We start from the raw sequence: 17,676 nt of genomic DNA on the forward strand, positions 1-17,676 counted from the left end.
CGCCAGAACCGGAAGTGAGGGGCAGAGCTTACGTTCTAAACCGGGTAACGCCACCAAAGAGTATAGAAGTTACTTCTATACTCTTTGACGCCACCTAACGTTTTGAAGCGTAATTTGCTTAGACACGAAACGGTATGCTTTTATTACACACGAAACGTCATACTTTATACGTATGTTATAATGATACATTGGGCTTCACCTCATTTCATTTTTAATATCGTGGTCCGTTGAATGCATTTATATTTACTATGGTTCTTTTTTTATAATAATTTTGACAATGTATTACCTACATATTGTAAATACAGTTGTTATGATAACACATTTATTTATATTTGTATATAGGACAGTTAAGCTGTCATTTGTAACTATACAAGAATATAGAAACTATTTAGCTATTTAAGTAAAATGTTCTTATTAAAGTGGTACTACAAGCAGGAGTGTGTTGTTTGTTTGTGCACCACAAATTGACACTTACCAATCAGGTATTTCAAATAGGCCTATTTGTAAACTAGCATGAGAGAAAATGCCACAAACTATTGTAAAGTGACATATACCATTGTTAAATTAATTATGAAAACTGGCACCAATCATTCAGAAGTGTGCTGGACCTTGACACTGGCTTTTCACAATGCAGAGTAGTGTACATCTGTAGATCCTATATCTATTATAATGTGGATAAAGCAAGTTAAATATTTGAACAAAACATTCGGGCATCTCCAGGAGAAATATATATTAAATTAATTTGTAGTTATTGTAGACTTGTATTGCTTGTCTCATTGTCAATAACTCCGCCCCTCACTTCCGGTTCTGGCGCTGGGGTTCTGGCGCTGGGGTTCTGAAACTGGTGGTGCTGCGGGTCTGCAGCTGGATATATCTCAATTCAACAGATAAACTGCAATCCACACCTCTGCACAGAGCATCCGCTAAGGGCAACTACCGACTCATTCAGCTTCCTTTGAAAGAGAGCGCTTCTACCAACATTCAAGACTCAGAAGGTGGACAGTAACAAAGTACATTTACTTGAGGACTGTACTTAAGTACACTTTTTGAGTATCTTTACTTGAGTAATATTTTTTCTGGAAACTTTTACTTTAACTTCACTACATTTGAAAGACAAATATCGTACTTTTTACTCCACTACATTTCTGTCAAGGTCCTTGAGTAGAAAGTAGTAACGTCAGGGATGATTTGGTTGCATTTTGGTCGGAAATGAAAGTCTGGTTGACGTCAGAACTCGACTGATGTTGGTTTCTGACATCAACCGATTTTCAACCGAATACAACGTCTGTCCAACGTTGGAGATTAACGTCAATCTGACATTGGATTCTGACATCAACCTGATTTTCATTTTCAACGTTGGGTTTGGTCTTCTAAATATTAATTTTGTCATTGTTTTGGTGCGCAGTACAGTAGCTTATATAGATAACAAGGCTAACATATTCATACTAAAAGCCAAAAAACTGGGAACAGCCATTTGGGTGTCGGAAACCATTGTGGACGTTATTGAGTACACTTATTCAATCCCACGACTGGAACTGTGTTATAGAAATACATGTGATATTGAAATGAGGGCAGGCAGGCATAGATTCAGAGGCATAAGGTACTGTAAGTAGGCTATTACATGCAACAATGCAACAATAATAAAACAATGCATTGACATTACTTTTATACTTAAGTACTTTTAAAAATGAGTACTTCTGTACTTTTACTTAAGTAAAAATCGGTCTTTACAACTTTTACTTGTAACGGAGTAATATTTGACCAGTAGTATCTGTACTTTTAGTGTACTTTGTCCACCTCTGGGTAACACGCCACTGTAAGTAATGCAGAACCACTAGTGTTATTTTTCCTCTATTGCTTATGATTATGTATAGACACCTCTTCCTTATTTTTATTGTTTTTGCCAGTCATCTAGCATGTGATGAGGACCGAGCAGAGGCTGCAAAACTCCTTGTGGAACATGGTGCCAGCATCTACATTGAGAACAAGGAAAAGATGACGCCTCTACAAGTGGCTAAAGGTTGGGATCTATGTTGAAACGGGTAGTAGAGGGCTGAAGGATCCTGAGTGGAAACAGCAACGCAGTTTTTAAGCTGAAAGATGTCTACTGAAGAACGACATTATGATAAGCATTCTCATCATGGTAGTTAAAAAGCTCATGACTTGATATGTCAGTCATTTTTCATGCTTTTTATCGGGTACATGAGTTTCAGGCTTCATACAACATTCTGATTATTATTTATCTAGTTCAGCCATGAATACTTTATTTCTGCTAAACCTAAAGCTGATTTTGTCATTGATTAGTCCCTTAAAATGTAATTTCTAGTTTTGTGTCCATGTGTGAAGGTCACGAGACCATATTCTTCCATCTTGATGCTTATTTTTTTATATGTGATTGAATACAGGTGATTGGTGCAGTCATATCTGAGTGTTGTATTAAAAGGACACACAAATGATTACATAAACATGTTCATCTACTACCATTCAAAAGTTTGTGGTCAGTAAGATTTTTGATTTTTAAAGAAAATAATACTTTTATTCAGCAAGGATAAATTAAATTAATCAAAAGTAACGGGTATAGACATTTATAACATTACAAAATATTTATATTTTGAACATTATAAATTGTAATCATTTTTCACAGTATTACCATTTTTACTGTATTTTTTATCAAATAAATGCTGCCTTGGTTCAGGAAATGACTTCTTTTAAAAACATTTCAAAATCTTACTGAATGTGGAAGTAATAGGTTGCTGAGATTTTTGGTCGCATAACTGAAACAACTGATAACATTAAACTGAAATGTGAATGAATGGCATGACAAAAATGTGGTCTCATGTTACCCGTATACATGTATTAATTTCTGATGTTACTGAATGCAAATAGTGCCATATACTGCTCTCTGCATTAATTCATTAACTCTTTTTTTTTTAAATAGTAGCCTACATGTCAGTTTTAACGGGTCACAAGTTGATGGAAAAGATGCGTCTTCAGCAGTTTCTTGAAAAATGGCTAAAGAATCAGCAACTCGGGTTGAGTTGGGCAGGTCATTCCACCAGCATGGAACAGTCCAGGTAAAGGTCTGTGAAAGTAATTATGTTTCTCTTTGAGATTCACTTGCAGAACTCAAGCTTCTGGAGGACACAAATATGAAGTAGTAAGTTAAGGTATGGGGTGCAGATCCAGCGGTTGTTCTGTAGGCAAACATCAGTGCTTTACAGTGCTACGCATAAGTTTAGACACCCATTCTAAAGTTGACTAAAAAGAGGAATAAAAAATCATCTTTTGGAAATTGAACTTAATGCCTTAATTTAAAAAAATAGGAAAAATCTTTATAAAACAAACTTTAAGGACACCAATTTTCTTTGTGAATGAATAATGTATCGTAAATAAATAAATGTTCTTCCTTAAAATACAGGGTGCATAAGTTTGGACACCCCTATGTTAAATTCCCATAGAGGCAGGCAGATTTTTATTTTTAAAGGCCAGTTACTATATGGATCCAGGATACTCTGCATCCTGATAAAGTTCCCTTGGCCTCTGGAATTAAAATATCCCCACATCATCACACACCCTTCACCATACCTGGAGATTGGCATGGAGTACTTTCCATAAGATCATCTCTCAATGCAAATCAAACCAGCTGTTAGGCTAACTGAAATAAAAACCATGCCAATCTCTAGGTATGGTGAAGGGTATGTGATGATGTGGGGCTATTTTAATTCCAGAGGCCAAGGGAACTTTATCAGGATGCAGAGTATCCTGGATCCATATAGTAACTGGCCTTTAAAAATAAAAATCTGCCTGCCTCTATGGGAATTTAACATAGGGGTGTCCAAACTTATGCACCCTGTGATTTAAGGAAGAACATTTATTTATTTACGATACATTATTCATTCACAAAGAAAATTGGTGTCCTTAAAGGTTGGATTTTTCCTATTTTTTTAAATTAAGGCATTAAGTTCAATTTCCAAAAGATGATTTTTTATTCCTCTTTTTAGTCAACTTTAGCATGGGTGTCTGTCTAAACTTATGCATAGCACTGTATATTTGATGCGAGTGGCAACCAGCAAGTTTATGTGAGGTTCCATCTTCGCCTCGTTCAGAACACTCGCTGCTGCATTCTGGATCAGTTGCAGAGGTTTGACAGGACATGATTGAAGGCCTGACAAGAGAGCATTACAGTCTTGCCTGTATCTTCCTAGGGTTGTATAAGGCAGACCTGCAGTTCAAGCAATGTGCTCTGTGAAGTTTAACTGATCGTCAATCCTAACTTCCAGGTTCCTGGCTGTCCTGAGCCCTGCATGGGAATTTTTTCTGTAATCCTGCTCCGCTGAATTTCTGACCATTACCGCCCACTCTCACAAACATTCTTTTACAGCTTGTAGGAATTGTGAAAAATTAAACTAACATTAGGGCTACTGAACGTTCAAAATAACAGGGATAAAAAGGTAACACTTTACGATAAGGTCTCATTTGTTAACATTTGTTAATGTATTAACTAACATGAACTAACAGTGATCAATAGCCTACATTTGTGACAGTATTTATTACAGTTTTTTACAATCACTTTGTTACTATTTTCAGAACCTTGATGTCATTTTCACAACTCTGGACACAAAACTCACAACCAATGATCAAAATGCACATTTTTCAAAACTCTAACCCTTTTCACAATTGCTTGGATACAATACACATAAAACTTAGATCATTTGTTCATTCAACAAAAATCACCTGTTCAATATGACACAACTTAACATCAAAGTACTACTATTTCAAAAGGCAATTCACACATTACATTTCAAACGAGTGTCTATTCATTTCCTTACAATGATCTAACTATCAATTGATACAACTGCTCAAAATCATAAGTAACTGTTGCATTACTCTTAATGCATAGTTGTATGGAAACAGACAAACAATCTTCCATGCTTACAATAAATCATGAAAGTTTCAAGATAACGAGATTCATTGTCACCAATTAGCGTGGAGCATGAACCAATAAGACTACAATATCCATGGATGTAGCCTAATATTATATCATAATGCTTCATCAGACACTGTCTATGGTCCCAAATACTGTACCACCTTTTCAGACTATTTACAGTATTGACAGTACTGCACTGTATAGATGCCCTTGTAATTGCTTGTCCAATTCTGCCAACTTGTTACTGATGATTGAGTGCACATTGTGGAATGAGTATATACTGTAAAGAGTTGATTGGGATCCAATTGCAAGAGCATAGTGATGTGTAACATGGAGCCAGCAGGTGATCCAGGTCACAATGGAGGTCAAGCAGTGGTGGGAGGAAGACGTGTTGGTCAAAGGAATGGCAGGGGACAGGCGCTCCTTCTGAGAGGTGGTCGTGGGCCTCGTTTGAGAGGTGTGGGGGAACGTAGAGGACAAGGCCACGGACCAAAACAGCGGCAGCAACAGCATACAGTGTCCAATGAAATTTGGGCAATAGTTGTAGACCATGTTATAAATCATGGCATGACAATGACTGAGATGATGATATACAAGGATACAACCAAACCTCAGAAGGTCAACCGTGGCCTCAATAATCAGAACTCTCCGCAATGAGAACCGGTAAGTTATCAGCATGCACTAAACATTATGCTACTCTCAATTGTCAAATGACTGCATACCAATGTGTATCACAGAATAGGTGATGTGACCAAGTGTCTTCTTACTCTAATGTTCCCTGTAGAATTGTGACCAGGCCAAATAGTGGAGGCAGAGGCAAAATTCTAACTGACCAGCAAGAGCAGGCTGTGGTCGATTTGATTCGGGCCAGAAATGATATTCGCCTTACATAAATTCGCCAATCATCAGCATTAAACATCTCTACTACTGCAGTACTTTTATAGAGATGTATTTACTGTACATGTAGTACCATAATGAAACCTGTATCTACGATATTTAATGATTGTACGGACAATGACACAGTGAAACTATCGGTTGCTTGTGTGTGGGTGATCTATAGTTTTGTTTCAATGGTATTTCACAGTAAATTTGTTTTTTGAACCAATGATTGCGCAAGTGCAAGATTTATTTAAAGATGTGAATGCACAATGCAATGTTTTGAACATTAGACAGCCTGTGTTACAAGTGATAACCGTTTTGAGTTTTGTGTCTGGAGTTGTGAAAAATGACATCAAGGTTCTGAAAATAGTAACAAAGTGATTGTAAAAACCTGTAATGTTATAATGGTATAGGCCTACCATTAATATTCCATAAAGTAATAAAACTTCTTTTGAACTAACAATCAATGCACCACTAGATTTTTATTTACTAAATAAAAATCTAGTGGTGCATTGATTGTTAGTTCAAAAGAAGTTTTATTACTTTATGGAATATTAACATTATATAATTTAATGTAATATATAATTTTGTCCTGTAAATCTAAGTTCAGTCCCATAAAATCTAAAGATGTTGAAACCACAGCTGACCGTGGGAACATATCCTACCAACGAACTGATTATGAATCCAACCGTTCAATCTTTACATTCCATCTGACTCTCACTCACTAGTTTCATTGATAAACCGTTTTCTCTGGTGGTAAGGAATTCAAGAATGTCAGTTTCAATCACATTTCTTCCATACAAATGCATTAAAATGCGTACACCCTTGATTAAATTAAACGTGTAATATTGTAGTACAAATGTACTCCATGTGCTCCGACACTTCTTGACATTGAGTGTACAAGTTCAGGACAAATTCTTATATATATTCTGTTAAACTCCTGGAGGATGACATCCTTGAGTGCCCTGTTTGATGGGGAGTGTTGTCTCTACAAAATCCCCCACAGGTGCCCAATATTGTTGAGGTCGTGTGAAATACTTGTCCACTGGTGGATCTTTACCTTAAGTTTAATTTTCATGGACTTTCAGTTTGTTTCTCTTCAGGTCAGTTCCATTTTCCCACTCATCATTTGTTACCATGGTTATTCATTAATTAGTAGTCACCTGTTTATCATTGAGTTTATTCACCAAGTGTAATCATTCAGTTCAGCGTCAGGTATTGTTTGTGTCTACTGCCTCACACTGTTTTGTGCTGTTTGCCTGTTACTCAGTGCTTGTTTTATTTAATAAATATTCACTTTTCGTCTTCATCTTCATTGGACTTCAATATAGTGTTACAGATATGTATTCAGACAGACTTCCTCTTACGTCAGCTGCTGTTAAACATTATAGCTAAAAGGAACTGCTGACCACACATGGATTTTTATGAATGCATGTCGTGCAGTAGTTCCAACCACCATCTTGTCAGCGAAAGCTTAACTGGGTAAATAGGGTAGTGGTAAAGATAATTTCCACAGACACAAACCTTCTGTTTGGCATAATTCCCCATTGCAATATATCAGTATGAAAAGATCTCTATCAATCCACTGCTCTTCTTAAATTTTAGGAGATGGCCATTTGGATTATACATTATTATGGGGTCATTTATATGTTCCAGGGTCCTATGTTAAATAGCAGATAATGCACTGTAAAAAACATTTTTTTTTAAACATAATTTTATTGGTAAAAAAAAAGTGTTAATTGGTTAATGGCAAGTTCACTTATAATTTGTGCAAAACATTATGACCTAATCTGTTGGGCCATTTTGCACAATAATACAGTAAAATGCTTTTAAATATACATATTCATATGTGAAAAAAACGTAAACTGATATCCCCACCTGCTTGACATTTTCCATTTCATGGTATTTTGTTTAAATAATTGTTATTATGTACATTAATGTTTTTTTGTTATATCTTATGCTGTTTCAATCATGTTTATTGCATTATTTTAGTGTCATGTGTGTTACCATGGTGATGTATTAGTTGAGTCTGGGCACCTACATCAGCTGATGTGTCTCTTTTACCACCTGTATAATGGTTATATCAGTACAGGTACAAAATAGGTTTTATTACTTTATGGAATATTAACATTATATCATTAATGGAATATATAATTGTGTACGTTATATAATTGTGTACTGTAAATTTAAGTTTAGTCCCATAAAACAATGATGAATAAAATGTTGCAGTTTTTTTTTACTGAAAGTGTTGGCAACCACAGCTGATGCACAGCTGACCGTGGGAACATATCCTCCCGTTCCAACAAATACAAGAACTGATTAAGAATCCAACCGTTCAATCTTTCAATTGCATCTGAATTACTGTATGTCCTATATGTGAGTGACTCTCACTAGTTTCACTGATAAACAATTTTCACTGGTAAGGAATTCAAGAATGTCAGTTTCAATCACATTTGTTTTCCAAGTAAAACATACAATACTACTTCTTTTTGCTTTATGCTTCCTAATTTTTTTGTTTAGGCCTGTATGTATGTTTAAAATTTAAAGGCTCGGTATACACTGTCTGTTTGTGGAGCTCTTCTTTTATACATGAAGGGCAGCGGTTCAGGGGCAGCAGAGAGTGAAGATTATTATAGTAGTCATATCTCTTGGTTTTCTTGGTAAATATATATGCAAATAATCAAGATAATAATAACGTTTTTGAATATGGAAATAGGTTGCTGCGTGCAAATTTCCAGTTAGGCTACATAACTGCAACAGAACGGATTCCATGAAAGACATGACAAAAATGTGGTCTCATATAGCCTGATACATAGCCTGAACATTTCTGATTTTACTGTACGTGTAGCATGCATAAAGTAGCAGCTAGGCTAAATATTATAGCCTATACGGTCATTATTTACTACACCACACTCATTGTCGACCAGCTCAATTACTAATAAACATGGAAGGTTTTCGCCACGGAATGAAAAAAAAAAACGTAATTGCGAATTTTAATCTAATTAATTACAATTTAGATCTGTAGGCTACCCAGATAGCAAACTGACATCGAATCAATGTGGAAACGACGTTTCTCGTGACATTGAAACAACATCGTTTTGCTCATCGAATTAACGTTGAATAAACGTCAGACACGCTATTCAACCGCATTTCAATGTTGAATCGATGTTTTATTTTCGGTGTAATAACGTTCTGATTGAACGTAGCTGTTGATTCAACGTTGAAATTTGATTGATGATTGATACTAACCTTTAAAAATCAACGTTGAATCGACATCGGTCTGCTATCTGGGTACAGTTCAGATTTTCCTTAAAATAAAAACAATTTCCCGATAACTCTGAATTGCGAGATATAAAGATATAAGCGAGATATAAACTTGCAATTGCGTGAGAAAAAGTGACAATTGTGTGATAAAAAAAAAATCGCTTTTTTCTTTATAATATATTATATAGGCTATAGCTATATATATTATTATTATTATTTTTTTTTAATATATATATATATATATATATATATATATATATTATATATATATATATATATATATATATATATATATATATATATATATATATATATATATATATTATTACGTGGCGGAAACTATTTGTCTTCATGTCTATTTTAGGCTATATTCAGGTGTTAGGGCAAAGTGAAAAACGTTGTGGTTGGTATTTTCTCGTAACACGATACAAAACTCCCTGGAACTTGGAAGTTGGTGCAGAGAGCGAAATCCAAAAAGATCACCTATACTGTCTATGCAAATTTCCGACCTTTGACACTGTTTAACTTGAGATCATTGGACGTCAAGCTACCCTTAGCCAATCAGCTTTACGAACGTCATATTACTGAATATTCATGAGCCAGATCTCTGTCTGTGTTGTCACCATTGACATATTCCGCCCTCTGCGTATCCTACTATTTATTTAGCTACTTCGTCCAAGGGCATAACTGAGTGCAGCTTTTGACGTACTGAAGTTGATGTCCCCTGAGTAACGTGTTTCCCGACCGAAGGTAAGCAGACGTCAAGGTTTTTATGGCACAACAGAATGTTAGCTAATGCTAACGCTAACGCTAGTACGTTGTACTTAATCTTAACAGCCTGATTGTCATTTTAAGGTCATAGTCTCACTGTGCTCTCTCTCTCTCTCTGATCCGCCCTCCTTTTAAATGTTTTGTCTACCTTGATCGGGCTTCTGCTGTTGATCGCAAAAGGAGAAAAGTGATGGACAAAAGTCACTTAGAACGAACTGTCAAACCGAAACCGCCAGCCGTATGGCGTGCCATGAGTTAACTCAACGCATGCATATCTTTGATGTTATCGAGTCTCCTTTTATATGGTGATTGTTAAGATTTAAGACTGTTGTTGTGTTTTTGGAACAGTTTGTAGCTGTTTGTAACTATCCTGGACCAGCTACCATCTGGTCATACCAGTTAATGGTGGTCTAGCTGGTTTTTGAAATGGTATGATTGACCTTATATATATGTTATACATTATATATGTATAATATGGTCACTCACTGTGTGTGTGTGTGTGTGTGTGTGTGTGTGTGTGTGTGTGTGTGTGTGTGTGTGTGTGTGTGTGTGTGTGTGTGAGAGAGTTATGTTATACATTATAAATGTCTAATTATAAAAGTGGTCTTTGTGTGAAATTAACTGGACAGGTTGAGCTGTGTGAAGAATAAGATTCTCTATAATTACATTATGGAGATTGCATTTGCATAAATAATATAGCCTATTGTTATACTACATTGTATTACAGTGCATAACTTATTATATTTTACATTAGAGATACAGATGTTATTTCAATGCTTTTTAAGTGTAATTTTCTTGCAGTTCAAAAGCACAGCTATAAAATTACATTAGCAGAAAAAACATTTCTGCAAGTTTCTTGGAATCTTTGGGCAGGACGTCTTTTGACTCTAGGAATGTTATATATGATGCATAGAAAGGTGTGATAATGTTTTTAAATGTAATACACATACCACAAGATGATTAGATACGGCACAGCCATTCCCCTTGTTTAAAAAAAGTTACATAAGATGTTTGAATCATAATGTACAACTATATGATGTAATGATGATGAGCACATTATGGTAATTTCAGTCAGTGTGTAGTGTGGCTTCATGAGGAAGAAGTGAATAGTGTTATATTTGAAGCCCTACACATGCTAGAGGCGCGGTGCACATGTGACTGACAACGCCTCTGTCTCTTAAAGTGACAGCAACTCTGAATAACTCCCAGAGGTTATGCATTTGAGTTATTTCAAAAATAACTTCAGCTTTCTTTTTGCATTCCTAGTACCCCTACTACCCCAATCGTATAGGTCAGTTGCAGCTATAGACATCCATTCAGGATCTGTCAATGAACTACTGGTGGATATGAATCATGGACAAACAATGTACCTGTAACTTTAGATACAACACGCAGGCGGTTTTATAAAAGCTATGGAATGTGCTGCTTAGCCCATCATGTTCACAGTTCACATTGTCCCAGTGACTCAATTTGATATCACGGAAATGACACATGACCTCTTTGGCAACATATAAGTGTTCCTGAAACACTCATTGCTCAAACTTGCCTTATTGACCTGAGCAAACACGTATTTATTTAGCATAATACATTTCTTTTTTCTTCTGAATCTGTACCTGCTAGTGCTCATGACTTACACACTACCGGTTTGGAATAATGAAACTTTTCTCTCACTAAAGTCTCACCAAGGCTCCAATTATTAGATTAAATATGTAAAAACAAATTTATTTATTTATTATTACTCCAGTCTTCAGAGTCTCATGATCCTTCATAAATCATTATAATATGATGATTTGATGCTCAAGAAACTGCTGTATTATTTTCAATGTTGAAAAACATTTGCACTGCTTAATATTTTGTGCAAACCATACTACACTATAATTTAAAAGTTGCCAAAAAAACTTTTATTCAACAAAAACGCATTAAATTGATTAAAGCAATTATAGTGTTAAAAAAATGTCAAATAAATGCAATTTGACCCTTTGCAGGGAGCTTGATTGACAGGTGATCTGACCAATCATACTTCCCCATCTGCCATTTTGTCTGACAAAGCAGTCAGGAGAGTTAGTAGATTAACATGGGAGGATTTGAACTTGAAAAACGGTGTGTACTGACGCCTTTCCGCGGTTAAAACAACATTCCTTCTTATGTTTATTCATGTTTATTTGATGCTATAAATGAACTAGAAGGAAGAGATGATCGGTTCACGAGCAGCTTTAACTGAGGCTCTACAGCGATCTGTCAGACACATTAAAGAGCCACAAAACGGTATTTATTGTTTACATTTCTTTTAAAAAATGACCAGATTTGAAAGGTGAGACTTGTTTAATATGTTTAATATCAAAAGTAACCGAAAAGTAACCTGGTCTGTCCTGTCTGTCAGCGCGTTGTCAGTGTCCTCTGATCCGCAATGTATTTTTCACTGCGTGAGAACATGGTGTGGCGTGAGAGAGGCGTAGCTTGTCGGACATAGCGACAGTAACTAAGGGGGGCGGGTCTTTGCGAACGGTCAATTGAACTTTCTATTCATCAAAGAATAATATTTTAACTTCATAAAGCCTTAGGCTACATTTACAATTTTACTAGTTTTACTATATTTTTTGATCAAATAAATGCAGCCTTGCTGAGCATAAGAAACTTATTTTTAAAAAACATTAAACAACTCTATTATTCAAAACTGTTGACTGCTAAGTGTATATATTTATTTTTTTATTTTGACAGACATTTTGTTACTGCTGCTATGGCACACTCAAGTCAAGATGGCAACTATGAAGCTGATGGTGAAGTTGGATGGTCCGCCATTGGTGATCGTCTGAATTCCTTCCAGCACTTCCCTTGTTCTGAAGAAATTTCAGCGGAGCGACTGGCCCGTGCAGGCTTTTATTTCACAGGCGAGGCGGACAAGGTGCGCTGTTTTAGCTGCCATGCGACTGTGGAGGACTGGAACAGAGGGGATACCCCATTGAAGAGACATCAGCAAGCATCTCCCGGCTGCAAGTTCCTTAGCTGTGCTCACGGCTTGCGAACCTCCAGCCTCGTCCTCAGCTCTGCTTACGACGAAGTGGCCGAATCCAGAGAGTTCCTCCTCCGCACAGGAGGGGTGGAGGATCAGACCATTTATCCCACTGTGCCACACATGAAGAGTGAGGAAGCTCGGCTGAATACTTTCAGGGACTGGCCTGCAAACGCTCCAGTTCAGCCCGATGACCTGGCGGCAGCAGGGATGTATTACTGTGGGACAGATGACAATGTGCAGTGCTTCAGTTGTGGGGGGTTTCTGGCAGGATGGGAGCAAGATGACACTGCCTGGGATGAACATGCAAAGCACTTCCCAAACTGCTTCTTCATCTTGGGCCATGATGCGGGCAATGTGCCGCTGACAACACCTAGACCCAGGCTGAATGGCCGTATAGCCTCCGTGGAGACTTTTGAGGGGCGTCTTGATAGCTTCAGAGACAGACAACACCCCATAGATCCTGAGAGGCTGGCCAGAGCTGGTTTCTACAGCACAGGTAACTTACTGTTATGTTTCTCCATGTAAAAATGCATATTCAGTTAATGTATTAATTAGTCATTAGCATTGTTTGATATACTTGGAGAATAGAGTGCTGCAGTGATGATGTATTTTTGTAGGCCAACTCAAAAGCGTCCCCCTGGCTCCCTTGACAAAAACCCTTTAGGTAATTTTGCAGAAAATAATCTCTGTGACCAACAAAAGTTTGATGTTTGCACATTTTGTTCATCATCATGATAGTATCCACAAATGCAATCAGCAAAAGTTAAAATATAAACGTAGGTTAAAGTAGATGAGTTTACATATTCAGTCTGATGACATCTAATGTCCCTGAGAACATCTGTAGTCCGTTTAGCAAACGCGTTTTAATAAGTGTAAAAGCTTTTAAAAAATCACTAAATTATATGCTGTACGTCATAGACTCAACAAAATGTGAACATATCTTGAGCTTGTGCTAACCACAGACCTTATTTCAGGTGTTTAACTAAAAACCTTTTCAATTAACCCATTTACTTCAGGACGATGGAAGAGCTAAAATGTCCTGGTGTTTTGTCATATAGGAGAACAAGATCGTGTGTTCTGCTTTAGATGTGGAGGAGGATTGAAGGACTGGACGCCTGAGGAAGACCCTTGGGAGGAGCATGCCAAGCACTATCCAGGGTGAATTACTTTTTCATATATTGAGACTTTGAGGTATGTTTAGAAAAAAAAGCAAAAAGAGGTAGGCCTATTTAACTTAATGACCATTCATCTTTACCGGTATACTCTTTTGCATACAATTAAAGTAGATAGTACAAGTTTCCAAGAGCAACCAGAAAAGTAGGAATGCACCAATATAAAAAATCTGGCTGAAAATTGTCCTATGGGCGAATAAATATAATTTAATAATTCTATACTTTTTTTATAGTACCGCAAGTAAATATATTTAATTGATTTTTGGAAAACCATTCAAATATGAAATCAAAAATTTAAATGCGAGTTTAGGTGTCTCAACATTACAATGTACAATATAAAAATGGATATTTTTTTTGAGATTAGCTAAAGATTACATTTTAGCAGTGTTATTAAATTGTTTAAATTAACTTAACTTAGTGTGCATTATATGATGGCTAAGGCATAAGTGTATATAATATCAAGCAAAAACGCTAAATTATAATCTCTAATATTGTCTGAATGTTTTACAATTAGGTTCCATTTGTTAACCTTAGTTAACTACATTGGTTACCATGAACTAACAATGAACAGTCGTGTTTTTATTAACCAACATTAATAATGATAAATACATTTGTTATATTTATTGATTGATATTTGTTAATGTTCGTTAATGCTTTCATTAATATGACCTTATTGTAAATGTTACCATCTTTTCTGATATTTAAATCTAAAAACACATTTGAAAAAATATATAATATGTATCTGCATATTTTAGATAAAGATCATGTGAGGTAAACATTGAAGAATGTGTTTTCTAAATGTAAAATTATTATAATCGACCCCCAGCTGCAGTTTCCTTCTGGCAGAAAAGGGAGGACAATATGTCAATCATATACAACTGAGATATCCGAATGGAGTCCATTCAGTGAGTACTTTCTTATATTTTACACAACCACTTGTACTTCAGTTGAATGTGTTGAATTGATAGAATTCCTAATGAACGTTCTTTGAAAATACCCTTTGATTCTGCTGTAAATAGTTTTACTGTTGCACTTTATTTTAGAAGTTCTGTTCCACATGTACATAGTATACTATGTACTCATTATATAAATTACAACAACTGGGTTATAACTAGGTACTAACCCTGAATCTATCCTTTAACCTAACCTTAACCCATGTACCGTAGTTACCTAATATTAAGTGTTTCCTTGAGTAACTACACTGTAAGTACATTGTAAGTACCGGTACACAAACTGTAAAATAAAGGGTTACACTTTATTATAAGGTGTCATTGTTACAGTATAATTATACATTTTAAGGACTGAGTAATATTAATTAACTACATGTACTTATTATAGTAAAATGTAACAAGAACACTGTAAAATAAAGTGTTACCAAATAAAGTGTAGCCATGTAATCTTACATATTTATTATTTACAGAGGTCAAGTCAGAATGGCTTTTCAAGTCATGAGCAAGGTAAGGGTTTTTAAGCTCAATTTACGGACAAATCCAATGAATAACCACTGTTTTAAATAACTGCATGGGAACATGCTGTCTTTAGCAGACGTTTATTTGATTTTCACTTTGTCTGCAGCAGCACAGAAAGTCCGGCAGTCAGAGATTGCACAAAAGGCTGTAGATATGGGTTTGGACCCCATCAAAGTGGAGACCACCATTCTCCAGAAGTTACGTCAGAACCATGAAGGCTATGCTTCAGTGGAGGCTCTTATTCAAGACATCCGTGCACAGGAGAGCGCCAGTGACGTGTCTGAGCGAGTTGGCAAGTGCTTTGCTTTGTATGCAACGGTCTCCCCCTCTTCTTTAACCTGCAAATACGATGCAACTGTTGAAACATAAAATTGTTTAATCATAGTCTTAAAAATAACATGACAAACCGTGCATATTGATAACTTTTGAAAATCATATAATAAAATAAGCAGAGAACCATTAATTGTTGCTGTTATTATTAATTATATATTTTTTTTTTTATTCCTCCACTTAATTACTGTGGTTTTAACATTGTGTTTGTTTCTTACATAATTTCTGCAGAGGACCCCATAATGAAACTTGAGAAACTCCAGAGGGAGAAACTCTGTAAAGTCTGCATGGACAGTGACATTAGCACAGTCTTTATTCCCTGTGGACACCTGGTCACTTGTCAAAAATGTTCAGAATCCCTGGACAAGTGTCCCATCTGCTGTGCCACCATCACGCAGAAGATAAAGACCTACAATGCCTAAAAGACAAAGAAACCAGCACTCCAATTGAAACGGGGATGTGCATTGAAAGTGGCAGAATATAATCATTCCTAAAATTGCACATAGATGTGTCAAATTTGATTTAAGCTGTGTGTGTGGGTGTATATATCTGTAAATGTACTAAACTCTGATAAAATGATATTGTTTTATTTTTTCATTACGACCTGAAAAGAACACGCTGTACATTTTATGTTTGCTTTTGAACAAGGCAGGGACACACTACATCATTTAACATGTAATATATTGCAGGGAAAGACATCTTTATTATTTATCTCTTCATACCCCCATATAGCTGCTTCCCTCAAATACAAACTCAGATTGATATTAAACACCATAGTGCCTTTATTTAGACTACTTTTTAATCATTATTTTCATTCTGTTTATTCGTTTAGCATAATCATGTAATAAAAAACAATGTATCTTATCTTTACTCTTTTATTAATTATTAAATAATGATTGCTTAAGAATTTTAATCATGTTCAAGGTTGATTTAACTTTACCAGTCCAAACTTGTTTTTCCTTCCGATACCTTTCTGTGATCATAATTATTTTAAGAATGTTTTATTATGCTTGGCAATGATAATAAAGTGAAATTCACAACATAACTTTTTTTTCTCTGTTTCATCTGTCACTTTTAAAATTGATAAGCTGAAAATGTGAGGCTAAAAGCTGTTATGCTCACAGCAGTAGAACACAATTTACTTGATTAGATATCAAAATGTAATTTCCATAGGGATCATCATTTCAGCCTGCTTGACAATGAATATGATACATTTTATACATTTAATTATGTTGCTATACATCAGGTTTAGTAAGTTATTCTGCAAACTGTAGTGGTCTGTAGCTGTCAGATTAGTTTTTTTTTTTCATGTAAACGTATTTGTGCATTATAATACTTTTTAAATTGATGAAATTGTGTTTTTGACAAATCTACAGATATATATATGAATAGGACAAAGTGTTATTTTAAAATTCCTATGAAAATCAATTCTAGTTGGTAAATATTGTCCCATAGGCCTAAACAATAAAAAAGTTAAAAGGGGTAGCAGTTCACCCAAAAATTAAAATGGTCATTACTTACCATCAAGTTGTTCCAAACATGTATGAATTTTTCTTCTGTTGAACACTAAAAGAAGATATTTTGAAGAATGTTGGTAACCAGACAGTTGACGGCACCCACTGACTTCCATAGTAGGAAAAAAAATACTATGGAGGTCAATGGGTGCCGTCAAATGTCTGGTTACCAATATTATTTAAGATGTTTGTATTCAACAGAATAAAGAAATGTATACATGTTTAGAATAACATGGGGGGAGTAAATTATGACACAATTTTCGTTTTTGGATGAACTATCCCTTTCATTTCTGGCACTAGCGTCTACTGTACTGAGCATTTGCACCTAAGGGCCTCG

The 17,676-nt window shown here is 35.6% G+C and overlaps 1 protein-coding gene across 4 annotated transcripts; it reads left to right on the plus strand.

Annotated features, from left to right (window-relative positions):
* Nucleotides 1-9,619: 9,619 nt before the first annotated feature.
* Nucleotides 9,620-16,888, plus strand: xiap (X-linked inhibitor of apoptosis). Of its 4 annotated transcripts, none has more exons than XM_079630818.1 (7): nucleotides 9,620-9,820; nucleotides 12,560-13,350; nucleotides 13,913-14,012; nucleotides 14,853-14,931; nucleotides 15,447-15,483; nucleotides 15,602-15,787; nucleotides 16,057-16,888. In XM_079630818.1, exons 2-7 carry the CDS (start codon nucleotides 12,579-12,581, stop codon nucleotides 16,245-16,247), a joined length of 1,365 nt encoding a protein of 454 aa, XP_079486944.1. In that variant the 5' UTR covers nucleotides 9,620-9,820; nucleotides 12,560-12,578; the 3' UTR covers nucleotides 16,248-16,888. The 4 variants fall into 4 exon arrangements, with proteins under 4 accessions (XP_079486944.1, XP_079486946.1, XP_079486947.1 ...); XM_079630820.1 differs by having other exon boundaries at nucleotides 9,649-9,820; nucleotides 15,602-15,803; nucleotides 16,057-16,868; XM_079630821.1 differs by having other exon boundaries at nucleotides 9,653-9,820; nucleotides 15,605-15,803; nucleotides 16,057-16,868.
* The last annotated feature ends 788 nt before the right edge of the window (nucleotides 16,889-17,676 follow it).

Source organism: Phoxinus phoxinus (assembly GCF_949152265.1).
Source record: "Phoxinus phoxinus genome assembly, chromosome: 12".
NCBI classification, from domain to species: domain Eukaryota; kingdom Metazoa; phylum Chordata; class Actinopteri; order Cypriniformes; family Leuciscidae; genus Phoxinus; species Phoxinus phoxinus.